The sequence below is a fragment of the Corvus cornix genome, chromosome 14, assembly GCF_000738735.6.
Source record: "Corvus cornix cornix isolate S_Up_H32 chromosome 14, ASM73873v5, whole genome shotgun sequence".
In the NCBI taxonomy this organism is placed as follows: Eukaryota; Metazoa; Chordata; class Aves; order Passeriformes; family Corvidae; genus Corvus; species Corvus cornix.
The window spans coordinates 8,759,566-8,784,755 of record NC_046344.1 but is presented as its reverse complement, the minus strand read 5'-3'; the positions used below and the strand labels follow the sequence as shown (position 1 = coordinate 8,784,755).

The window sequence follows — 25,190 nt, the reverse complement described above, 5'->3', positions numbered from 1 at the left end:
CAGCCTGGAAAAACGCTCACTCAGGCAGGATGCCTAGTAATAAATTTATTGTATTTCATTACATATTCCCCTTTTTGCACTTAATTCCAATTCCTCATATTCAAACTCTTCTTTCTGAAAGAAAATGATTTGTAACATAAAAATATAAATTCTGCATATTAAAAGTGCATACACCTCGAATAATAAAACATACAAATAAATAATAAAAGGCATTGACACAGTCTCATGCAGTTGTCCTCAAATAATTTAAAATTTATGGTACAATGTTCAACCCCAAGTAAAGACAGCCTGCTTTCCAATTACTGTACAGGTCAAAAACATTAAAATACAGAGGAGAATATCAAAGGTGTGGGAAAGCCCCACGTCCCTGTACCAGGTACAGTGATGTGACATGCAGTTTGAGAACTGTAGATATTCCAGTGTAAAATCTGACATTGTGTCCAGAAGAGAAACTGCATTTGCAACAGGACTTAAAATTCAATTTTAACCAATGGTGAGGCACAGGTGGTGAGCAAATCTGTACAAATTCATACTTGGAAGGCCACAGGACAGTAATGGAGCCACTTGTGGCCTGGATTCCCTTGTGTTACCCTACCCAAGGCAATGTAGCACCTCCAAAGGGGTTTATTGCACTCACAAATGCCACAATAGCCTGAGGCCGGCGCGTGTGCGCTGCAGGGCTGAGTGAGCCAGGACTGGTGGTTACACTTAGTTTTAATCTGTGTCTTTTAAAAAACATTATTTGCAGATAAATTGAGTGCTATCACCTTTAAAAAAATAGAAGAGTCCCTAAGCCTTTAGACCTAACACAGACATTGTACAAGTCTTCAGGTACTTTGCTTTTACAAAATAAAGCTCTTAATAGTAACTGCTTTACGGTGCTTTTGTTGAGAAAACCACGTAGAACTTTCATCTCACCACAGATTAAAACTAAATTTCAGTTCCCTCCACAGGTATCATTAGATACTGCCAAATTCTTTTGGATTAGTAGGCAAATAACAAAGATACAAAAAAACCCAAACCAAACCGAAATAAAAAAAACAACACCCAACAGTAAAATTATTTGGAATGTTGTTTCCAAATGCTCTCCATGCTGGCTGACCAAGGGGAGGGCACTGAAGCTGCAGGGCCAAGAACCAGGAGGAGTCCTGGAACCTGCACAAAGCCCAGGCCAGCCCTCACCAGCTGCCCTGGCCATGTGGCACACACGGGTGCCCCAGGGGACCTGCTGTCCAGCAGGACATGGCTCAAACCCCGACACCACAGGGTTCTGGAGCATGGACAGGCAGACCAGCTACCCCCACGGGCAGCCAGGGCTCCCCCAGAAAGGCAGGCAAAGGCCCAAGACCAGCATGGGCAGCACAAGGACAACTGGGAACCGCTCCCCTCACACGGACACTCACAGCAGCTCTGAGTGCCCGCATGGCTCCGGGCGCCTGCCTGCCCCTCCTCACAGCACAGGCATGCCCTTACATGACACAGAATGGCAGGCTACACACAGAACCCTGAGCAGGTCGCCCTGCTAACAAAAGGAAAAACAACACAAAATAGAAATCAGTTTGTTCTCATTTCCCTGCTCCGATCCCTCTAACCTTACATTACGCTCCAGCCTTGTCAGTAACGCAGAATCCTGCAAAGGAAAGAGTCAAAGATGTGCAAAGGAAGCAGGAACCCAGGGACATGCTCCTGTGTGCCAGCAGCAGCTGCACCACGAGGCAGCAGCACAGACTCCAGGCAGTGCTCTGGAGCCGTGGCTGGGCTAGAGGCTTGCATAGTTAGTAGGGACATGCATCGGGGACAGCACGGCCATGCAAGCTGCCTCGCACCGAGAAAAATGGTTGATCATGCTCAAGTTTCAGCTTCAGAAAGCAAAACCCCTGCAGCGACGGCGGATGAGGGCACTTGCAGTGGGAGAAGTGCAATTAAGCTGCTAGCTTTCTATCCTAAGCATCTTGTGTTTATTAATCCATATTTGATAAGTCTGAAAGGGTTAACAATTTACACACGCAAAGTGAGACACAAGTTACAGAGAACTGTAGGCACCAAATTGTCTATCAAATGTGATTAATACAAATAAAAGGTGCCTCTTCAATACATGTCATTGAAAATGTGCTTATAACTTGAATACTACTAAACACTATCCAAAAGACACAGCCCAAAAAGGGTAAAAAAAAGTCTCTAGGTGACTCCTGTAGGAATCGAGCACTGGAATGAAGGCGCTGCTCTCCTGCACCCAGAGGGCCAATTCCAGGAGCAGGAATAAGTGGCAGACTACGGAGGTGGGGTGAAACACAAGTCACATGCTGGCACAGGTGACTCCAACCCAAAGCCGATTGGAAACACACTGCCTGAAAGCCTGCTTTGCCTTGGAGCTCACCTGTTTGGGAGCAGAGACACTGCTGGGCCTCCCCCTTGCCAGGCATTTCCCATCACCGTGAGGCCACCCTGTACACCTTTGCTTCCAAGTCCTTGGCAGGAGGATCCCAGACCCCGCCATCCCCAGACAGGCTGGGCAGGACTGGCAGGGCAGACCTGGCAGCAGCTGCTCCCATCCCACTCAGATGCCCATGAGACCTACAGGCCCCACACGTCACCACCCAGGGGAGGTGGAGGTCCCTGGGCAGCAGCGGCCTCTGGGAGATGGCAGAGCCCACCTCCCCCACAGCCACGAGTGCTTCTGATGGCTAACAGGAACTTTACGAGATGACCATGTACATGCAGCTGCTCCAGAATAGCCTCAAGCCACTGCTGCTTGAAGGATCCATATGCAAAGCCACGGTGGTGTTGGCATCTAGGATTTGGCAGATCCCTCTCTCCAGTGTTCCCTGGTACCATGCCACATCCTGGCAGCTGGACAACACAATACCATGGACAGGAGTTCCTACACACGAAAGGGACAAGAGATAAGTCTGCTTTAAAGCAAGGAGACTTGCAGAAGACTGATGATTTTTCCCCAAATCCCTTTAAGTAGGGCCTGTAATAACCTACATTCAGTTTCAGAAACATTTCTCCTACTTCATTGATGGAGTCATGACTGTAACAACAACAAGGCTTTGATTAACACTCCCAGTGAACAGTGCTTCCTGGACCCACACCCTTCAACCCTCTCCTGCGCAAGGAAGCTCATTTACTACAAAAGATGTGCGACACCAACGAGCAGAGGTGCGGAGTGATGTGAGCGGCTGTGTTCCCAGGTGCCCTGACACAGAGCGGACACAGACACCGAGCAAGGACCGTGCTTCCCAGAGACTGCACTTTGACATTTTGCCTGGTGTGTGTCTTATGTTCCACATGAACTCTGGTGCGCCCTTGTAAGTCAAACCATGGGGTTTGCCTGAGGACATCCTAAGCAAAGCCCTCCCAAGCAGAAAACCCACCAGAGAGGAGCAGCATCCCACCCGCTCAGAGATGAGGGTACTGTCAGTGCAGCCCCTTCTGCCCACCACACTCCCCTGCAGAGCAAGGAGCCTGTGCACCAGAGCTGCTGTTCCAGAGGGACAGAGAAATCCAGTCTGGCAGCATAAAGAGAGCAGATAGTGCTGGAGCTGGCAGCAATTAGCATCAGGAATTACAGAAAATGTGCAGAAAGAGTGAGATTGCATCTCATGGGATTGCAGGGGTTCAACTACTTTTATCAGCTGCTGGAATACCACGACCTCCACCTCCCTTCTGCCCAGATGGGAACTCCAAGGACCATTCACTTGCTCCAGATAAAGACACTGAACTGGTGTTCAGCTAAAACACAGATTTGGACATGGCTTCAAATTCCCTTCAGGCATGCAGCACAGGAGCAAAACCACCTCAAAATCCACACACCAGCTTCCAGTTTAAACTCCTTCAGTGAGTGATGGCATGAAAAGAAAATGTCATTTGATAAAAATAACCTTTCACAAATGTCCATGGTAAAATGCACAGAGAGTAGTTCTGTCTATTAAAGATCCCAAGCCAAGCCAGCATGAGCCACTGGATTTACATTCTTGCTAGAAGAGCTGTTACAAGAAAAGAGCCAAGACAGTGTAAGACCTTAATACAGATAAAACCTTAAACAAATACTTCAACATCAACATTTCAGGGAGTAATTTAAGTACTGCAATGTCAAGCAAGTCTTATCTGCTCTGCTGGATGTAACAGAAAATAATCCAAGAATAATCCAAGTCATACATTTCAGAAGCAAGCAATGCAATCTTTGCTTCTTGTTGCTGCAATAAATGAGACTGAAACAATGCCCGGGTGAAGGACTGCACTGAGGGGATGGTCACGTTCGGGTCAGAACAGTCAGGGCATTACATGTGCAGGCTGTGGGCACTGCTGGGGCATGTGAAGGGGATGCAGCAGGACATAACCAGGATGCTGCAAGGGTTACATTGCAGAAACATCACCCCTCACACACTGACCCCAACTTGATGGCACTCCCAGCTCAGCCCCACAGACACTCTGAGGAGCCAGTTACCCCCAGCCCTTCCCTCCCAAGCTTGCTGCAGGTGTGGTGAGCAGAAAAGAGATCACAGAGCAGCAAGGTGCCCAGCAGACCTGGGGGCAAGACTGCCTGCACGGTGAGCAGCACCTCAGCAAGGGAGGTGGCACAAGCCAATTTGTTATGCTGATGGTACAGAGCATACATGTGCCTGGCCCAAAGCTATGCCCAGAGAAGCTCTGCCACTGGACTGGACAGGCACAGACCTCGCTCAGCAGAGAGCGTGTCCAGCACATTGCCCACCTTGTCACAACCTACACAACAGGCTGCGGACATAAAGGATAAGCAGCACATCAATAAAAACTCGTGGAATTTAAAAAAAAATTACACCACATGTATGTAAACGGACTTAAGAAATCTATCTTAAGAGGAACCTTACAGAACTTGAGGAATCTCCCCTGTAAGAAGCGCATGTAAACAAAGACATCAGTAGATGTAGTGTTTTGACCCTGATGGAGGCTGTCATCCAAACAAGAAGGGGAACCTTCCACTGAGGGACACGTGGCAGCCAGACCCATGGGAAGGGGACGAGCATGCCAGAGGGATACAGCACTCTAGAGAACAGGAAAACTGCTCTGGGGGTTTGGGTACAGCCCTGCCAACCCACACAAAGGGGCCTGCCAAAGCATGCTCAGAGAGGGCAGGATGACACTTGATCTAAACATCACCCCTAGAGATAATGGAGGCTTAGTTATACCACTATGATAAGGGTCTGAGCACATTAGGAAATGCTTCCCAGGAGTTTGAATAGGGGCATCCTGACAGCATCACGGCCATCCAGGTATACGTGGACACAACTCTCCTATGGCACTGCTTCCACAGGACGAGTCGGCCACCAGCTGCTGCCCAGGGATTTCTTCTGTTGTTTAGCAGAGCATTTCAGAAGAAAGTAGTTAAACAGGACAGGGTAGAGGTTGCCTTAGGTATGGACAAAGCAAAACTCTTCATACACATAGCAACAAAAACTGCAGGTTACATTTCAAACCTCCTGCTGTTGGAATGCAAAAATTAAATCTATTACAGACGCGCACAGAGACACTTTCTGTCCGTCACTAATGCTAGTCCCTCCTATACTGGCTGAGTATATACCTGAGAAACAACATTAGTGTTGAAATATTGCCCTTTAGAAAGCTTGGAAATGGAGGGGAGCAGGGAGAGAGAGTTGAGAGCAGAAAGAAGCGACAGTCTCTCCAGTTTCCTTTGCATCCTCCACAGCTCAAGGCCATACACCAGTGTGGACACAGCCCACTCGGAACAAGACCAAAGGAATATCAGTTCACAGCTCTACAAAGCACACCAGTGTCAGTACAACTGGGGGTCAGATTCCAACCCTCCAATCTGGAGAAAGTTGTTGCACTTTCAACAGAGACTCCTGTACAAGTGCTATGGGACAGCTGCATTCATGTTCAACAACGACTCCAGCTAGGCTACTTGCACCAGTGCTGGCTGCCTGTGGCTATTTGGTTTGATGGCAGAATCAAAGGCGCTTTAACAACTTGCAGTTAACTTCTCCTCAAAACATACATTAGGCACATGAACAAAAAACAAGAGCTCAGAATAAATTAGCTTCTCAGCAGAAGAAAAGACACCTGGATTGCAGCATTTCACTGAGGTTCCAGAGAAGGCCGTACAGACACCTGCATGCTGGAAGGTAATTTTTTCAGTGGCTTGTCAGCTGACTGCTTGCCACTGGAAGGAGGAGACTGGACTCCGGGATCTAGCTGGGAAGACTTGGACTTGCGACTGGATAGCAGAGAATGTTTGTTAGATGTGGCATCTTTTGAGACAAGTTTTTCTTTTGTAGTAATGTTGGCATTGGTTTGAGAGGCTGGTGGAACACCACCTTTCTCTGGTTTGTCCTCCAGCACATTTTTACTGCCTGACTTGGAACTGACACTCCCTGTCTTTTTTGAAAGCATTGTCGTCTTCCCCAGGTCTGCTGACCTCCGTGTCTCCTTCTGCCTTAAGGCTGATTTAAAGAAAGACAAACCCTTCTCTTCCGACTTGCTGTCCCTCTTCAACCCAGAACGCATGCCAACATTTGGAGACCGCAGGTTGGCCATGGAGGAGCTGCGCACGTGCTTGCTGTCCACTGCCCTGCTGTCACTCCTGGAGTGGCTGATCCGTGGGGAGCTCGTTCTTGAGCTGCTGGTAATGCTCGTTTTATCCGACCCCAGGCTGATCTTGGAGCCCTCCCTGCTGAGGCTGCGGTCGGAAGTCCGGCTCTTCCCAGACGAAGAGCCCTTAGTCAATGAGCCTGATGGGGTTTTCTTAGCAGCTGTGGAGGATGGAGAAGAACCTGACTTCTGCTTCTGTTGAGCTGATGGGACAGATGCCTCCAACGGCTTCGTGCTGTAATCCTTCCTAGCCTGAGTGGGAGCAGGAGACCCGTGTCGCCCGCTGACCCTAGAAGAGTCTGTCTTACTTCTAGACCGGGAAGCTTTCTGAGAACTCTTCAGTGGAGGGGAAGAGTGAGAGACTTTGGTCTCTTGGGTAGCTAAGACTGTCCTTCCCTTCCTCAAACTTTTGTCCGGCTCAGAAGCTCCTTTGGAGCTGTGACCCTTCTTAGGGGTGTCATGTGCCTTCTCTGCAGCCAACCCTGTCCCACTTGGGGCTTTCACCTCCTTCACTGGGGAGCTGTCCACAGAATCACTCTGGTCAACAAAGGCGATTTGATTGTTGTTATCAAAAGGGTCCAGAGCAGGGTGATTCCTATCCGGCTGCACAGAGCTTTTACCATACCCATCTGAAAGGTCTGAGCTAGATGTCCTTACAACGGACTCTTCCCTGAACGCCCCTTCCATGACAGCCAAAGGGGCTCTGCGAGCTGTCCTGTGCTCTCGCCGACTGCTGTCACAGGGCTCCAAGTAGCTGCTAGAGAGATTCCTCAGGCTGCCAAAGCATGAGGTGGAGACTTTATCATCAGCAGCTTCCCCGATCTTCTCCAGGGTGGAAGCAGAGGTATGTACTGGGGAATCTCCAGAGAAGCGTGACGGGGAGTTGGAGCGGAACTGCAGTTTTGCGGAGAGTGACCACGACGGCCTGACACCATTTTCACTCACTGCCAGTGGGCTGGTGACAGAGGATCTGGATGACAAGCTCTGACGTTGGACACTCCTTACAAATGGTCGAGTTGAAAATCCTCCTGCAGAGAAAGCAAGTGACAGACTCAGTGGGAAAGCCAAGGCTGCAGATGGTTTACCTCACCCATCTGCATTTCCCCACAAGGGCCAAGCAGCACCCCCACACCACACTATGTGTCTCTCCATGCAGGCTGCAGACACAGTTTCTTGCTCAAAAGCTGAATGAGGAATCCAACAACTGTTATTTGCTAGTGGTCACCCAGGAGTAACTCTCTGAAGCCTCTAAAACTGATAACCCAGATTCTTCTCTCATGCCTGAGTAGCAGGAGATAAAACACAGGGTTTGTACCTCTAAAGTCCTTGAAACTGGCAAGGAGATCACCAGCTAGGATTATGATTCTGTATTAAAGAGTATTTCCCAGAGCAATTTGTGAAAGGCAAAGTAGGATTCCCACCTCTAGATCAAGTGATGTAATTGTATTTAGAAACTCAAAATATAAGTATTTTAGAAGTGCAACTTCCATGGCCAGACCTGACAGCTGTCACAGCACTGCTGCAGGGACATCTCCCCATCAGCTTCCAAATGCTCTGACTGACCCATGAAGCTCCACGTTGTCAGAAGTTACAAGGCAGTGTGTGGAGTGTGCATGAGTGCATGAGTGAATTTGCATCTCCCCCCACTCCCTGGGACCATCCAGCAGCACAGCAACAGGCAATTAGTGCCTATGCTAAATCTGTCAGCACTGCGTCAACCACTCTGCAAAGGTGATGCAGCAAGACCCAGAGAGAACACAAGTACAGAAGTTCCTGACTGAGAGGTGTTGCTGATGGCACTTGCTTTCTTTGAAAGGCTCCTTAAGGTTCCTGCCCTGTCCTCCTCAACCTTTCATACGAGACAAAAGCCCACCTGTGCTCTTACCGAGACAGCATCTGCCTGTCTCAGTTTCTGGAATAACTGTCCTGTGCAACCACAGATTTTGCAGCTATTTTAGTAAGGATCTTGCAACACAAAGACAAGTGGCCCAGTTTTCCCCCCAGTAATGATACACACCATCATCTTCACTCCGTTCCCCAGTCAGCTCCACCGACTCAGAGAGCGAGGCGAGGGAGGTGCGGCGCGAGGAGGCGGCGGAGGCGATGCTGGGCTGCTTGCTGCCCGGGAGCCGGCTGACCCAGTGCTCGCACAGCGACGAGCTCGTGGAGCCTGCAAGGACCGGGCACGGGACAGGTCAGCAGCGCACGGCCGCACACACACAGAACCCTGGGAGGCCAGGGAGTCAGGTACATTGGGCACACTCTGCACTGCTCTGGCTTTGGCAGACACCTGGAGGCGGCCCTCATGGCCCCAGCATCCAGACACTGCCAAGGGAATGGGGCTTTCCTCTTAGGGAGCAGTTATGGTCAGAATAGGAAGACAGAACTGCACTTGTCCCAGTGTGCTGTGAATACCAGCATGCAGGCAGTGGCGGCGTTTCAGCTGCCACCCTAGCACCACAAAAATCTCTTTTTTCCTGAAGGCAGGTCACCAAGCCTTGCACCTGCCCACAGCTCATCCTGGATTCCACCAACACATGCGCTACCAGTGCCTCCTTGGGACTCAGAGTGCTGCCACAGGGAAGGAGCGAGCCACGATTTGATGTCCTGGTTTTGACAACGGCAGCTCTGAGCAGACACCTGTAGGGGCATAGGGGCTACCCCCATCTCCATAGCCTCCCTGCCAAAACTGCCTTAGCAGAAGAGGTGGAAGGTTCCCACGGCCCCTGACACACACCCACAGACTCAGACAAGCCTTGCCGAGTTCTGGGACACAGAGTGGGGGCTTAAGCAGAGCTGGGTAGAAAATTCTTCAGAAGGACAAACTATCCACGAAAGACAACTTATAGCCACCCCTAGACAGTGCCAGCAGGGCTTACCTGCCACCGAGCTGTTGGCAGACCATGAGGGGATTGCTGTGCGTCGCTGGTAGAACAAGATGTAAGCTGTCTGCTTGCAGACTTCACTTTCAGAAAGTTGCTGAACTTCACTGTCATCGAAGCAGTACCACTGGCCATCAACAGAATTCTTGCAATATGCTAAGAAATAATACATTACTGTAAGACTCCCTCACTCCTACTACTCTCAAGTTTGCTCTATGATATTTAACATAACCTTATCTGCTATAATGGACTCAGAGGAGAATACGAGGAACAGATTTATTCTTGCATCATCTTCCAGTCTGACTGGCAAGATGGAAGCCTGAGGCTGCCAGAACATAATAAACAGCTTACATTTCAGGACTTTTCTTTGTCCAACATTACCGCTCAGAACAGAACATCATTTGGGGTGACTCCATTCACTTCACCTTCTGTAACTTACGGCACTCTGCTTCCATCAGTCTGACTCCATACAGAAATATAACCAGTTTCTCTGTGAATGGCTCCACCATAGATAGCATAGCAGGACACTTGCCTGTGTAGTGTCCCCCTTGCATGGTGCCATGGTGGTTGCAGACAGCATACAGGTCATAGATATAGTCCTCAGGATCTCTGCCGAGGCCGTAAGGTTTCCTCCAAGGTGACCAGTGCGATGGCAGGCTCCAGCTGCTCTGGCTGCGTTTCACAACGTGAGGAGTCATGTCCAAGCCACTCAAGGGAAATTTAACCATGTTCTGAAGTTTCATCCTTCGGTCTCCTTCCTGTGTACAGAGAATAGCACAAGCTGCAGAGGCCCAAGGCCACGATGCCTGGAAAACCCCAGCTGAGAAACACATAGGGCAGAATGGCTGCTTCTAATGAGGGGGGTCTACTCACATCACTCAGCAGTCCTCCAGGAACACTACAGGCATCCTTACCTGTCTAAACCTTTTCAGATGTATGATGAGAACATCAGGTAAGGTCCAGAGGCTCAGTGTGATGCTACCCTGCTGCAGCTGCTTACAGTGTGGGCATCGCCATGCATCATCTGGGGCAAGCTACAAGGAATGGGCAGGAGTGGGTATTGGTTTTCAAATTCCAAGGCAGCTTGCACCACACCACTGATCCTCTGCTGCCCCAAGCCCAGTGCAGACACTGATCTCTCTGCCTCATCTCCCTCCAGCATTTATCACACTCACTGGAAATGTAGCGTTCCCAATAATGCTTTCCAAAGTGACAAGCAGAGACATTGGTGCCTCATTCAGGAGGCACTTCCTGCTGCAAGGCAGAATCCAGCCAGTGCTGCTGTGCAGAGGGCTTTTTTGCACCTTATAAATGCCAATGCCTTGGAAGGGGAGAAGGAAAAACCAAGGCAAAAAGCAGGCAGGCTTGGCAGCCTGAAAAGTATTCTCACAAGAAAACCAGCAGTAGAAAAAAAAAAAGCAGGAAAAAAAAAGCAGAAAAACATCAGAACAGAAAGAAGAAAGGTGTACTTTGGATGTCACCTCTGACACCTCACTGCCCTCTGGGAATCCTCTTCCTCCGTAGTCCCAACAGCACAGAGTTACACACTGAAGACTCTCCCTGTCCCCCAAGCCTCCCTCCACAGCCCAGTGCTAAGATAACTCAGCAGCCGCAGAGATTTAAGCTGTCAAACAATTCTTCCCTCACCTCTGAAAGAAGCAACCAAGAGAGGCTCCAAAATTATTACAGCTCAGTCCTGGGTGCAAAGGCTACCTCCAGACCAGCCCTTTGTACAGCAGATTAGAGACTGCCAAAGGAATTCAGATGGCTTCCATGTGCCAGGCAGGGGCAAGGTCAGAGCCCTCTCTAGCCTGCCTGTGGCACACCATCACTCACCCTCTTCAGCCTCATACACCACAAGCAGAGCCAGAACAGGGGAGCAGCCATGTTCCTGCAGAACTGAGCTCTGTGGTCACTGGGCTACTGTTTGGGGAGGGCCCCACTCAGTGGGGGCTGCCTGAGCCCACCCCAGCCCTGCTCAAGCTTGGGAACACACGATTGCTCCAGGACTTTCCCATGAAGCCACATTGCTCTAATCCTTTATACTATTTCACAAGGAGGAAATTGCCAAAGAGAGGACTAAGTTCTTGTATCAACATCTGGGCAGCAAAGAACCCAGCAGCAGGACCTCCCACAAGCTTCTCACTGCAGAGGAGCTCCGTCAGCAGCACAGTCTTGTGTTACAAATCTATTCTCCTGTCACAAGGAATCAATGTTTGCAAAAATGACCTGCTCTGGAGTGAGGGAGTTCCTGCAGCATGTGAACAAGCCAGAGTACACAGTCTATATCTACCTGTTCCTCTTTGGTGTACAGTTGGAAACACTGAGATAAAGTGCAGATCTGAGGTTGATGATGAAGCTCTCTCTGCTGGCGGACGCTTTCAGAGTCTGGAATATACTCCTCTTCTGTATTCACAAACAAGCTGCATCAGGGAGACACCACATTTACCAGCACATCCCCTTGCTCCCCAGGCTGTCCCTGCAGACAGGGGCTGGGCACAGGTGGAATTTGAGTGGTCTCACGTTTGCTGAAGGATGCACAGTTCACACAAGCAAGCTGCAAGCAGCAATTGTGAGGTGAACACACTTTGAGGTTTTTTACTTCATACTTACTAATCTTTAGTTTCTTTGTCCCATTCTACCACTAATTTCACATGAGCGGTTCCCCCCTGTCCGCATGACTTCAATGCCCTGCAGAGAGGAGCAGACAGAAGTCAGATCATCTTTCAATACAAAGTCTACACTATCTTCTACATGCACATAATTTCTCTCCACAAGCCCTTCATCCTTCCTCCACTCCCACAGCTCAAGTTTGCATTGGAGTAAATGGAATTCACACAGCAAAAAACTTGGCAAAGCTGGCTAATGCCTTCATCCAAGTATGCAAGTTCTGTAAGGCAACATATACCTGCTACAGAACAGGCATCTACCAACATTTCTAAAGAATAACAGGCACAAGAAAAAAATTAAAAATAGTGGGAGTAGTATTTTAATTCTGTTCTCCATTTCCAGGGAGGACAGACTCCAGATGGCATGACACACAGCTGAGGTATTCTCACACAGCTTCCTGAGGATGCTCCATCATTTCCCTGCTCCTCAGGCCTCTGCAGTCCACTCCACACATCCACACCAGGACTGTTCTGGACTGCATGGTTAACACAGAGTTCCCAGCTAACACACCTCTCTCCACTCCTGGGGAGGTCTCAGCACCCAAGGGCCAGCTCACCTTTCCACTGTTGGGTGGCAGAGGGGTCGCTCCTCCTGAGGTAGCAAGTATGTTATGCCCACAACACTGACCACTCGCAAGCTGAACGGGCAAACCTGCAATAGGGAGAGCAGAGACCACCTCAGGGGTCCAACCCAACCTGCCCACATGCAAATTGCTCTCAGCACTGGCTGACAAAGACTTTACCCTAGAACATGTTTGACATGAGAAAGCAAATGTACAAGGTCTCAAATATGCCTGCACCAATGAGCTGACAGAGGGCTGAGGTACAGCAATGGAGCCTGTGCATCCAATAGCTTCTCTGTGGTGACCAGAGAGGACATTTGTCTCACCTGCAAGCAGGCTGCAGGCCGCAGGAAATACTGCATCTTCTCCAGAATTTCCTTCTGCAGAATATCCCAAGCAATTGTTTTTTCCAAGTGCAACACAAAGGGCAAGCCAAACCTATGGGAAGGAGAAGCATTTGAGGGAACAATTAAAAGATTATCCCGTTCAGCAATCAGAACCCCAAACTACCTGGGAGAACTTCACATGAAGTTTTGTGAAGCTTCAGAGGCTGAGGCAGTTCTCAGGCTCCAGTTGATACAAATGCTTTTGCCATGGTTGTTTCTCACTTCTCCCCCTCCTCCCATTTTCACTCTAATTTAAAATTCCCACCCATAACAGGATCTGGTCAAATGTGCTGCTCTCAAACCAGACAGCTCTACAGAGGTGGTGTATCCTCCCAACTTGGCTGCATTAGCTCCTTTACAGTAATGCAATACTTGAAGTTCACCAAAATTAGAAATATTTTGCTGCACCCATTAATGCTTTTTGATCAACATGTTCTTTAGCACCTGATGTGAGCTAGAGATGCAAGCTGCTGTTCCTTCACCTGGAGCCTATACTACAGGAGAGTAAAATCCAGGTCAGTTTAGGAAGCAGCCAGAAGAGTAGCTCCAACCATACTGCTGCCAGTCACCTTTTGCTCTGCTGTCCAGTGCATGCTCTGTTACACACCAGCAAGACAATCTTGTCATTTGCTGCTAGTTTAGCACAGGACTGTTCCAGTTTTCCAGACTTCACTGTTCCTTGAGAGTAAGCTATTGTTCGGGAGTGCTCAGTGCCACATTTCAAGTTATTCAGGTTATTGTTCACATGTATTCCTGAAAAATTAGGAGAAAGGAAAGATTTTATTATGTCATTTGCCTTTAGTGCCCTGATGCCCCCTCAAGAAACCCTCCTTGGGCTGCAGAGGAGCGGGTCAGTATGGAATCAGGAGCATTTTCATCACTTGTACGAAGGCTTCAGAGAGCAATTACCTTTTGCAGTGACTGTTTCTTTAGAAAAGGACATAATATGCAAGTGCTCCTCCTCTGATTTTTCACAGTGGGTTGTACAAGCACTCTCAGCTTTTACTGCCCACAAGAAAAACTAAAGTGCCAGGAACCCAACTTGTTACTTTCAATAATAAAATTTGCCTTTGATTACACTTCATTTGCCCAGGACATCACAGCTCCCTTTCAGTGAGGGGACATGCAGAGGCCAAGGGGTTTGAGCTTGGAAAGAGAAAGTGTTTGTTCATTCCTGAGACTGTTTATTCATCACTAGCAATCTGATTTTAAATAACACAATTTCAGTGGCTTCATCTGGTCCCTAGCAGGTCTTTAAATTAAGCCTGACAAGAGATTTCACATTAAGCTAGCCTGGCCTGCAGCATCAGCCCCGAGAAGAGGCAGAAAGGAGTGTACAACACTGCTTGATAACCTCCCAGCTGACAACACTATTAAATCTTCTGGAGTGAGCCTGGACAAAGTCAGAGCTGAAATCAATACACGAGAACATCAACAGCTTGTGGGACTCATTCTTTTCCCACACAAACCTCCCTCACTAGTCACCTGAGGTGGGCATTAAGCAGAGTTATTGACTCACCTCTCTGACTGAGGATGCCCTCAGGCCTGAAGATCTCTGGGGTCTCAAAGGCAAAAATGCAGTCACTCTCATGGATGGTGTCCAAGTCGTCGGTGTCGCAGAAGGAGCGATGGAACCCATCGTAGTACATCTCTGTCAGCACGATCTGCAGGCAGCAGAAGCAAACCAGAACCCATCAAACCACCCACGCCTGGCTCAGCTCAGTGCCCTGTCCTTCAGCTGGGATTTTCCTGCTAAGGGATGGCACTCCTCAAAACATCCTGGCATCAGCCAGGAGCAAGGAACAGGGAAAAAGACAGCCATGAACGAGAAGCTGGGGTAAAAGCAACACATGGAGAGGTTTTGGTGGAATTCAACAGCTTTCCAGAAGCTCTTCCTACAGAACCCAGTGGTTCCCTCACTGCCAGCATGCGCAGGTCACCATAGGGTCAGGCAGGTCCACACACTCCACTGAGGGCTATTCTAACATCACTAGGATTCAAACAGCCAATGCACAGGGAAAAGCATGATCCAGATTTCCACCACTGCCTTGCTTCCCTGTTCAACCATGGATACTGAATTCGATTCCTACGTATCCAACAAGGGACAAAAGCCTCCCCTCTCCCTCCCACTCCAGGGAGGGCAAACAGGTGAGCAGCCCAGCCCATTACCTGCTCCGTGGGTATCTTGGTTTCCGAGGAGACAGCCTCCCGCAGCCTGGCCACTGTTCCAGAGATGGGCACGGCCACCCCAATGCGCATGCAGTGTGAGCATTTGCCCTGGTACACCACGGTGATGTAGAGTGGCCTGTGGAGAGCATGGGAGCACTGCTAGGCTGGGCTGAGCACCTCTGGGCACTGCCTGGAGCAGCCTCAGCCCAACCTGGGCACATCCAGGCTGCCCACCAGGTACAGGGCCTTCCTGACTGTCTGGATCCACCTGACACTGGAGCTGCGCTCAGCTGCAGCCAGACAAGCGTGTTTGATTTACAGACTCCTTTCTTACTACATGGCCTGGTGTTACATGCTCCCACAAGTAAAACATCTCAGAAAAGGCCCACAGAGTTAAAACCAAATGGTGTATGAGAAGGCAATCAGTTTTCCAATAAGGATCCTGTAAGAAAGTTTGGGACAGTGTAAGAGAGCACCTTGAAGTACTTGGAGAGCTGCTACTGGGAACAGGCTGCCTCTCAGTCCTCAGTCCTGCCTCCAACAGCAGCCAGCAGCATTGCCTGGGGAGAGAACAGGGCAGGGACACCTTCCCTGGAGAGCCCACTCAGCCTCCATCCGGTGGTGAAGCAGGGATTTCCAAAGCAAGTGTGACAGAGCAATGTTTAATCTGCCCTATCATCACTCTATTCCATTGCTTCTGGAACCTACACAAGTTTTCTGGATCCAAACACCAGGTGAAGGAGTTTGTTTATACCACAAGTAGTTTTGCTGTGCATCTCTATCTTCACTTTGAATACTTTATCTGGATTTTTTTCCTCCCCTGAAGCACTTTGCTTCATTTGCATCAGCTGTCTTTCAAAAAAGCAAAACATTTTGCAGGAAAGATTTTAACTTTACTTTTTGAAATTGGAGTGACCAGTGAGGCTGTTCTAAAAAAAAAAAGTGCATTTCATCCTTTTCCCTTTTTTAATTTTAAAATGCTATAAATTAAGTGAAAAGCAAAATATTTTGGTTATGTGAATCAAAGACTTTTTCCCCCAAAATTAATTCTATAGGAAGGATAGGCCTTTCTGAAAAAGTAAAAGGCTCAATTTTCCATTTTACCTGCAAAGCAAAACATAAAATCCCCATATGGTCCTATCTATCTTTATAAAAGACTTATCAGAAATTTTGCTGATATCTGTCTTCCTGCTGTAGTAAATTAAACACCACCACATGCATGGGAAAGAGCCAACATTACGTTCAGGACAGTTCCATACCGAGTGTGGGGCAGAGGGATCGGCAGCGAGATGCAGAGAAAAGGGTCGAAGGTGTTGCTTTGCTTCTGGCAATGAGGGCACGTCAGGGAGGACCTGGGACAAACGTGGATAACAGGGCAGAGTTACACCCCACTTCCTTGGGAACGTATCAACCATCACATCCCACATTCACCAACAGCAGATCCAACGGGAAACCCTGGAAGGGTTTTGTCTTTGGAGAGAGGTGAAGTGACAGGACAGGGACAGAGACAGTCAGCACTGGGGTGCACACAGCTCTTACTCAGGATAAACTCCACACAAGAATTCTCTCTCATTCAGAATCAACCAGCACCTTACAATGGCTTTGTGTCTTAGACCAGGCTTAAGTTTCTCCTTTGCAAAGGAAAAGCTGGCAAATACTGGGGAGAAAGCCCAGCAATTATAATTCTTACAGCAGTACAGGCACAAGCCATCAAGGAACACTGGTGATTCAGCTGTTCTCTTCCAATAGCTCTGAAATTAGAAAGCTCTCTTCCCGGAATGTAGGGAAACACAAGGGAAAGCCCTGAAGGGACAGTGATAACTTCAGCTCGGAATTCCCAAGTGCCAGATGACAAGCACTCTGCACACACTGAGGATCCCTAACTCCCAGGCACCTCCAGATCCTGCCAAGGGCTCTTCCCTCTGATAGTCAGGGTGAGCCCCATAGCACTGGGCTTTCTTGAACCTTTGCTCATGAAGCACTGACTCACTTTCAGGATGCACAAGAACAGGCGCAGTGGTACATACTGCAGATTTACACAGAATATACCAAATCTGAAGCAGTGAAATTCTCTCTTTCCTCTAGAGCAAGGTCTTAGTTCAGATTCCCTTCAGCAGGAATTCAGAAACAGCTGTTAACACAGTGACACCAGTCCCAACTGTACTGGGAGCTAGTGTCAATTTGGAGTTATACTGGGGTCACCCATACATTCAACAAATGTACAAAATACCTGTACTGGGCTTGAAAGAGTTCCTGCACAAAAGTGCTACTGATGGGAAAGGCTGGGCCCTCAAGCAGCACATCATCCTCCAGCGGCGGCTGAAAGAGAGGAACAAACCCTTGAGGCACACTGAGGTGTGGGGGGATGCACCAAGCAGGTGGCTCCAGAATGCCAGTTGAATTTGCACCCTCCTTAGCCAAAACAACCAGAAAAATGCCACAAGCATTTTTAACTACCAAGCAGACTCTGCTCCAAGGGAAGGTGAGGTGGGTATGGCAACCCAGGGAAGGGCATGGGGCTCACACCTGACAAGGCCCAGCAGCCCCCTGGTAACATCTCCTGGGTGTTGCAGGGCCACTCAAACACAACTGTGTCAGGGAGCACTTGCCAGGGATTAGTGGAACAGCTGGTTACATTTCCAGGGCAGAAACAAACAGTATTTTAACCCAAGCTTTTGTTCCATCTGAACTATTGAAGTTGAGAAGCCAATGGGGAGAACTACTTTAAAAGGAAAGCCTGTGTGCAAAGTTAGACTCCCACATCGTCTCCTAGCAGAATCCCTTACCTTGAGTGGAGGCACGCCACTGGAATTCACCACGTTGTTCAGATCCTCGTGGACTCTGTCGAGGAGCCAAAGCAGGAACTCCTGGGCATCGTGCTGGGCGTTCCCACGGTACTGCATCGCGTTCTTGGACACGATGTTCTGCAGAGAGGAGAGGCAGTGCAGCAACAGCTGATACAGACCCGAAGCCGTGCCATCACACCTACCCCTGCCCCACAGCATCTGACACTGCTGCCCACATGAAATCTTCTGTTCAAGCTGAAGCAAAACAAGAATTTTGTCTCCTAATGCCCACACACTCTGTCTAGTTCATTGCAGCTTTGGTGAGGTCACACATTTCCCAAAACATTGATGCAGGTGCTCAATGATAATCGAGGTCTACAATTCCAGGACTCAGCCAGGATCAGGACACCTAAATCACCGATGCCTTTAGAGTCTGTGATCATCATGCAGGTAGCAAAATTACTTCCCATCAGCACCCTCTCAAGTACAGGCCACCATGGAATTTTTTTCCACTGGGTATCAAGAATCCACTATGCAGAACTGGCTCATCCCAAACACTATCTTCTATCACCAGCCAGGGAGGTGCAGCTTTCCCTGCACACAAGGAACCACAGTGTCCCAGAGTAACCAATGCTGGAGCAGCACAGCATGGGATGGGTGCTGCTGGACTGGTGGATTCTGAACCAGGGGGACTTGGCCACAGCTGCAACAGGGACAGCTGGCACTGCTGTGGATACACACTGAGAGCCTGGAGAACCACCTAATTTACTCTTGAATTTCTGGAAACACCGTCTCAGGACACCAGCACAACCAAGGGATTAGTTCAGACCTGTTTTTCTTCTAGACACGAACGGGAAGGGCTTGAAGCTCATCAGCAGCCAAAATCTAGTCTTTGCAGGTTTATCCTTGCCCTGCAGCTTTGGAGACACCTTTCATAATGCAGAAGTTTGCTCTGACCCCTCCAATCAGGCCACACGCACCCTTTCCTCAGGACATCTCCTCCTTGAAAAGCCGCCACAAGCCCACACAGGATTTAGTAAGGAATGCCATTACCCACCAACATCAGAAAACACTTTCTCTGCTCCAGAACTCTGATTCCACTTTTACCTCCAAAACCCGTCCCAAATGGCCAGCCAGTTCTCCTTACTGCTCGCTGGGCAACACAGCACAGGTTCTGAAGAATGGTAGCCAGGCACCAGCACCTGCATTCGGCTGGAATTGCCTCTGGAGTAGCATGCCAGGGTGGGCTGACCTCAGCAGCTGAGCCCGGGTTCCTTCCTGAAAGCAGACAACACCACTGCTACGGAAAAGCCAGCACATTCTGCTGCTCCAAGGAGGCACCAGCTGCAGCCAGGAGAGCCAGCCTGCTCCTACCAAACATGGGACAGCCGCTCCCACACACCCACTCCAGTAATTCTGTCCCCAAAGTCAATACCAAGCTTCTCTCTAAGAACTAGGCTCACAGCAAAGCTCACATCAGTCACTCAGCATCTCCCCAGCCTTCCTGTGCTTCAGGCTCCCAGGAAGGGAATCCTGCCCAGCATGTGCCCCGTTACAGCGCGGCACCTACATCCCCTGGCACACCTGTGGAGAGAAAAACTGTTCACACAGGACTCAGACCTATTGAGCAGGATCCCCAAGAGGGACAGTTGCACGAGCAGAGGCCAGACAGTACCTGCAGGCAGGAATGGCTGGGAAGGCTGCAGAGCCCAGGCCCAGCAGGCTGCACATGCGCCTCATGCCAGAGCTCCTCCACTCCCCTGATCAGACTTTGCAACAGATTTGAGAAATGAGGTTGGGTTGCTCGCTTTATCCCTCTGAAAATGGGGTCACCGGGGAGGGGGCTGGTGATGAAAGAGGCAGGAAAGGACTGATAAACATATACTCTCTATGCTCTATAATCTGTCCACCTGTCTCAAGGCAGCAAAAAAATGGAAAACAGAAATAATCTGCTCTCATTACATATGTGCAGCCCTTCTGACAGCAGATTTACTGCCCTTGCTGTGCAGGAACCAGCAGCCTCCCACATAAAATATGTGCACACAGCCTGAACCATGGGAGTGGTCCCCAGCCAACACTCTCTGTGCCACACTGGTGTGACCCCAGCACCTCTGCTTGGTGCCCAGTGTAACCTCAGCTTGGGATACTGCTGCAAACCTTTTTATGGGGGAGAGAAATCTGAAGCACTTGAAGATTAATGGAGACCAAACAGCCTTCTCTGCTCCTAGTTTCCATTAAGCAAAGCAAGATCCACTGGCAGAAATAAAATGATAAAACATAATCAAAATAATGAATCCAAGAAAGTCTCTTCAGGTACCAGCCTGATACCTCTTGCCCTTCTTCAGAAGAAAGCTCAGCTGAATGCACCCAGACAACGATGCAGGTAAGAATGTAAGGCATACATGTGAAGACTTGCTTTGCAAACATTAACTTAGTTCAAAAAAACCTACACTGAAAATTAAATTTAGCCCTTAAATTACTGTGTCAAGTTTCAAACTGAAAATCAATCACTAACACATGAAGCAGAGATTGCAGTCCAGTCTTAGGTGGCTACCTCACTACATCTCTCCAGAACTGTTACCCATGCTCCTATAGTAACACACTTGAGTTTTAACAGCTGTACCCATCCTTCCCAACCCACTGTGCCCAGCTCAGCACCAAGGCGATGATGTCCCTTACTCTCACTGAGAGAGGAAGGCTCCAACAGCACTGCAGGTCACAACAAAGCCAAGCTCATTCTTCTCAGTGAGTTGACCACAGAGAGCCAAGGGAAAGAACTGCTGAAACACCCGCCACATCCCCAGCAGTGTGTGGTCCCTCTGCATCAAGATACCAACAGGTGTGATGGGAGCAGGCCCGCACTCCCATCAGCCAGAGCCAGCAGCCTTATCTGGTGTCCTTTGTCCCAGTGAGCTCAGCCAACAGGCACTGTCACTGCACTTCAAGGGCCCGTCTAGACAGAGCTGATGATAAAAGGCTCTTGGCATTGCTGCAAGGAAGCATATCCAGTATTTCAAGTGAAAAGGGGATAGAAACATAAGTACTTTGGGAACCCAGGCTAGTATTTCTTATTGCCTCTTCCCCAGCACATCACTCCAGTCCAGATCCTCCCCGGCTTTTACTGATGTGTGTCCCTGGAGATGCAGTGTCCCACAGGCAGCAGCCAATTGTCTGTACCAATCCCAAGCACAGCGAACCCATGGATGCACAGCAGTCATGTGCCTTCCTCTGTATCTTTGTCACTGCTTGTCTCAGAAGCATCTCCATAATTGCTCTGGTTTTCTCAACACTCTTGCAGCCTGAGTGGACTAAGGATAAAGAGCTGCCTGTGGAGACACATCACAAGATGTTGGAAGTGATTCAGGAAGCACTACAAAATATCAGATGCAACTTCCTCACAAGAGACTCCGCTAAACAAACACTCCAGCAACAGCAGTGTGTTCCCAGCATCACGCACGCTTCCTGCCAGCGCGGCTACAAGTGGGTCCATTACTGCTTAAACCTCTGCGGCTGCTCCTCCAGGGAATGCTGTGTGCCCTCCTCCCAACCCGCTCCAGGGGGCTGCGGCAGCAACCCCAGACATGCCGGGTGTGGAGGGGAACAATGGACACAGAACAGGCAGTGCTGAGGGACATGATTAGATCTGAAAGAGATAGAGGTGCCGACTCAAATAAACAATTTAACAACTGAGACAAATACCAGGAACTCCTAAAGTGCAGCCCCCCCAGCCTGATGTGGGTCAGCACCAAACACAGCCCCACACACCTCCCTATCCCCATGCCAACTCCCTGCTGGGCTCAGGGCAGTGGGCAGAACAGCATGGGGGGATCCCCACAGCCCTCAGCCATAGACAGGGCTGTACAGAAGCTGGAGGTCCCCACAACCCTGTGCTGTGGATGGGGGACTGCAGCCTCTCAGCAGCCAGACTGGCCATTCCTGAACAGCTCCAGGAACATTTGACAGGCAAAGCAGACAAATGAGCAAGAACCTCATCACTGAGCACTGGCCACCCAGCACCTCTCCACATTTACTTTCCAAGTCTGCCCTTCCAGCCCACCAGAGGGTTTCTTGCCTTTGCCATAACCCTAAACTTTCACTCCTCTTTGTTCATCACTTAAGAGAAGACAACACCTCATTTTGCTGGTCCTGCAGTAATTCAACAGCAACTGTAACTGGATGCAGATACAGAGTTATGAAGCAAATGCTTTAAAAACGCATGAAAAACACCACATTTACCAACCCCCAAGAGCTGTTAATCCTCTGCCCCTAATCTGGTTCTCCTGTAAGTATAGTTGGCACATCTGACCAGCCTCTGTCCAGCATTGCAGGGTATTAAGAAAGACTCCAGAACGATTCCAGTGCAGCTGTTTGAGCTGTGAAGCACCAGGAGTGGGAATGGACTCTGACGCTGCCTCCCAGCACCTTCCACAATGCACAGCACCTCCAGCCCTTTCCTCAGCTCAGCCCTTGCAAGCTTGGCACGAGGTGGATGGATCCTCCATTCCACCAGATGTCTGTGGTACACAGACACCCTGAATGAAATGGCTCCATCCAAAGACGTAGGGGGGAAAATCAAAATTTCCTATCAATCCCACTCACGTACCCCTATTGCAAGCACCCTGCAACCATACCAGTGCCTGCCTGTCCATAAAGCAGATTTACAGCAAAGATACATTATCACTTTTATCAGGCCACTGAAAGTTTAATAATAATTCATCTACTGCTCTAAAGAGATGCAATAAATAGATCAAAAAAGGGCTGAACTACTGGCCTCTTCTTTGCTGCTATTATTGTTCCAGATCACAAAGACAACTAGAGGAAAAATGCCAGTCTGCTATTTTCCAGTGTGGCCCTGGTAGGAAGCAGCTGTGGAAGGATTTTGCACATGAACAGACAAAGTCAGCTCATTAGAGACCTGACCCAATGACATACGTGCACAGGAGAGAAAGGCTATTCTTTATCTTCTGTTGAACAGTGAGTTATGCTCAACCACACTATTCCTCTTTTTTAAACCACAACCACAGGTTTGCATTTGGGTAAGCTCTACAGCAGACAACCACTTACCTGAATCACTCTGCTCACACACAGAGAGCACTTTCCTCCCCTCTGGAGATGTTCTTTTCTGGGGAGACCAGTACCCAGCCAGCAGCGTGGTTCAGGCCCCAGGGCTCAGGAAGGGAGCTCCTCCAGTCCAGGGGCAGAAGAGATCACTGTGGACTCAGCCTTACCACAGGCACCAAACAGGGAAGTGAGCTTCGATGGCAGGAGGTCTACCACAGCAGCCAGGGCAGGACAAAATACTCCTCCCTTGCCCTGTGGGCATCCAGAGGCACCAGGCCTCAGGAGGCAGCACCCCATGGGACATGGCAGCTCTGTGGGCAGCCCGTGCCCCTACACAGTCCTGCCCTCTGCAATGCAGAGGGGAATAAGCACAGCCACTTATGAGAATACTTCAGGAAGCAAAGCCAAGAGGAGCACTACAGGGAGCAGCACACCAGCACCAGAGGGATTCTCCACCACATTTAACAAGCCCAAACAAGAAGCATCAGCCCACCAGCCCCTGCCTAACACCTGTCTCATGCCAGCAGCTACTCTCACCCTTCCTGGCTGAAGCCTGTTAATCCTCATTAACCACCTTCCTTCAATGCATAAGGAGAGAGTGAAGTTTGTCCAGATGATGCTGTCCAGGGCTGCTGTGTGTGAGCACGGACATGGAGGTGGGCTGTGGGTGCTGCATTCCCCAGCTGGCACACTCCTTTCCAGGCCTTTCCCAGGGGTGCAGGTCTTGCCTGCCAAAGGCACTGCCAGGAGTCGGTTGCTGGCTGCTGGGAGAATTCACCCTTATAAAGAGCAGAAATCCCGTATTATTCAGCAGGAACTTGTTTTCCTGCTACACTGGTAGAGCAACTGGTGGGATTCAAAGGAATAAGGGATTGAGGAGCAGGAGAACACCACGAATGTGAAGCAGTTCGGTAAAGAACTATCAGTAAATGCTGACACGGAGGATGGATGTGAAGGCTGGGCTCAGCAGCCCAAGGAGTGCTCCAGCTGCACACCTATGCCTCTCCTGCTCTCTCCAGGGCTTTGCTTCAGGTCCCAAGTTGGACACAGAAACTGAGATGAGGGGATCCCATCATTACCACTCTGAGAAGCCTCCCCTTGCACTTTATAACAAACATTCACTTCACTGACAATCATATGCAAACAAGTTCATTAAGCAGTGCTTTGCTCAAATGGCAGCAAGAATGGGTTCACTCCAATCAAGTGTGGCCATGTACAAAGCACAGAGCAACACAGATCCAATTAAGCTGCCTGGGAACACACATCCCCCTCACCGCTTCCATGGGCTGCCAGGCACGACACAGTTCTCATACTTTCACCATGTGTCATTTTGCACAGGCAGCATGGAAATAAGAACCTGGAAGCTCAGAAGACAGAAAGCACATTTTGGCAATGATGTACAATGCCCTTCCAGCCTCACAGAGGGTCCTGCCAACCCCCAGGGCCACCTGGCAGTGCTGTTCCACACTGGGATCTCTTCTCCTGCCTCACCCGACCCTCTGCTCCAGAGGGGAGCACCCACACCACACTTCTGCTGCCCCCTCCAACAGAACCCCCTCAGCAAACCACATCCAACCTCCAGACTCTGCCTCTCAGCCTTGGCTCCCCAGCCTTGTGCTGCACTCACTCAGATCAAAGTTTGAAGCATAACACAGAAATCCCCAGAAAAGCATTTGGATTTCATAGGTAAGTCAGACCACTGCCTTAAGGCAGCCAGATCTGCTGCAGGAAACCCTTCCCAGGGGGTTTAGAGATGTGTGTAGAAAGCGAGTAAAGCAATTGTAAGGAAAAATATGCAAGAAAATAAGCAAAACAAAACAAACCACACATACAGTAATGGACTTACATCTCATTGATAATTAACATTAAAAAAAAAAGGGTGTAACGTGGCAAGACTGCTAGACCTTTGTGATCCCAGTGAACCACATTTCCATGTCAAGAACCATCATCAAAATTATGTAGAAAATTTGTAACTTGCTTTTTGTTTCAAGGAAAGTGTGTCAACTCCAATTCCCAGAGCAGCCCTAGGACAAGCTTCCTCAGTAGGATGCCACCACTGGAAGCACCTGGACTGAACTGCAAC

At 49.3% G+C, this 25,190-nt stretch overlaps 1 protein-coding gene across 7 annotated transcripts in view; it reads right to left on the bottom strand.

The window, feature by feature from the left end:
* USP31 (ubiquitin specific peptidase 31) overlaps window positions 1-25,190 on the bottom strand; it is a 31,907-nt gene that overhangs the window by 1,756 nt on the left and 4,961 nt on the right. For 2 of the 7 annotated variants that reach the window (XR_005603117.1, XR_005603118.1), the window contains exons 2-16: window positions 18,047-18,184; window positions 17,491-17,579; window positions 16,520-16,612; window positions 15,261-15,396; window positions 14,611-14,755; window positions 13,661-13,844; window positions 13,032-13,143; window positions 12,700-12,794; window positions 12,087-12,164; window positions 11,767-11,896; window positions 10,388-10,507; window positions 10,006-10,231; window positions 9,471-9,629; window positions 8,609-8,761; window positions 5,564-7,619 (exon numbers count right to left, since the gene is read on the bottom strand). Coding sequence is in view for 3 of the 7 variants with exons in the window: in XM_039560147.1 (XP_039416081.1) it covers window positions 6,079-7,619; window positions 8,609-8,761; window positions 9,471-9,629; window positions 10,006-10,231; window positions 10,388-10,507; window positions 11,767-11,896; window positions 12,087-12,164; window positions 12,700-12,794; window positions 13,032-13,143; window positions 13,661-13,844; window positions 14,611-14,755; window positions 15,261-15,396; window positions 16,520-16,612; window positions 17,491-17,579; window positions 18,047-18,184 (3,399 nt within the window). In the remaining 4 variants the exon portion in view is untranslated. Of the gene's footprint in view, window positions 1-30; window positions 7,620-8,608; window positions 8,762-9,470; window positions 9,630-10,005; window positions 10,232-10,387; window positions 10,508-11,766; window positions 11,897-12,086; window positions 12,165-12,699; window positions 12,795-13,031; window positions 13,144-13,660; window positions 13,845-14,610; window positions 14,756-15,260; window positions 15,397-16,519; window positions 16,613-17,490; window positions 17,580-18,046; window positions 18,185-19,153; window positions 19,295-25,190 lie in introns of those variants that run through there. The other 5 variants (XR_005603119.1, XM_039560147.1, XM_010392244.4 and 2 more) reach the window with 5 other exon arrangements.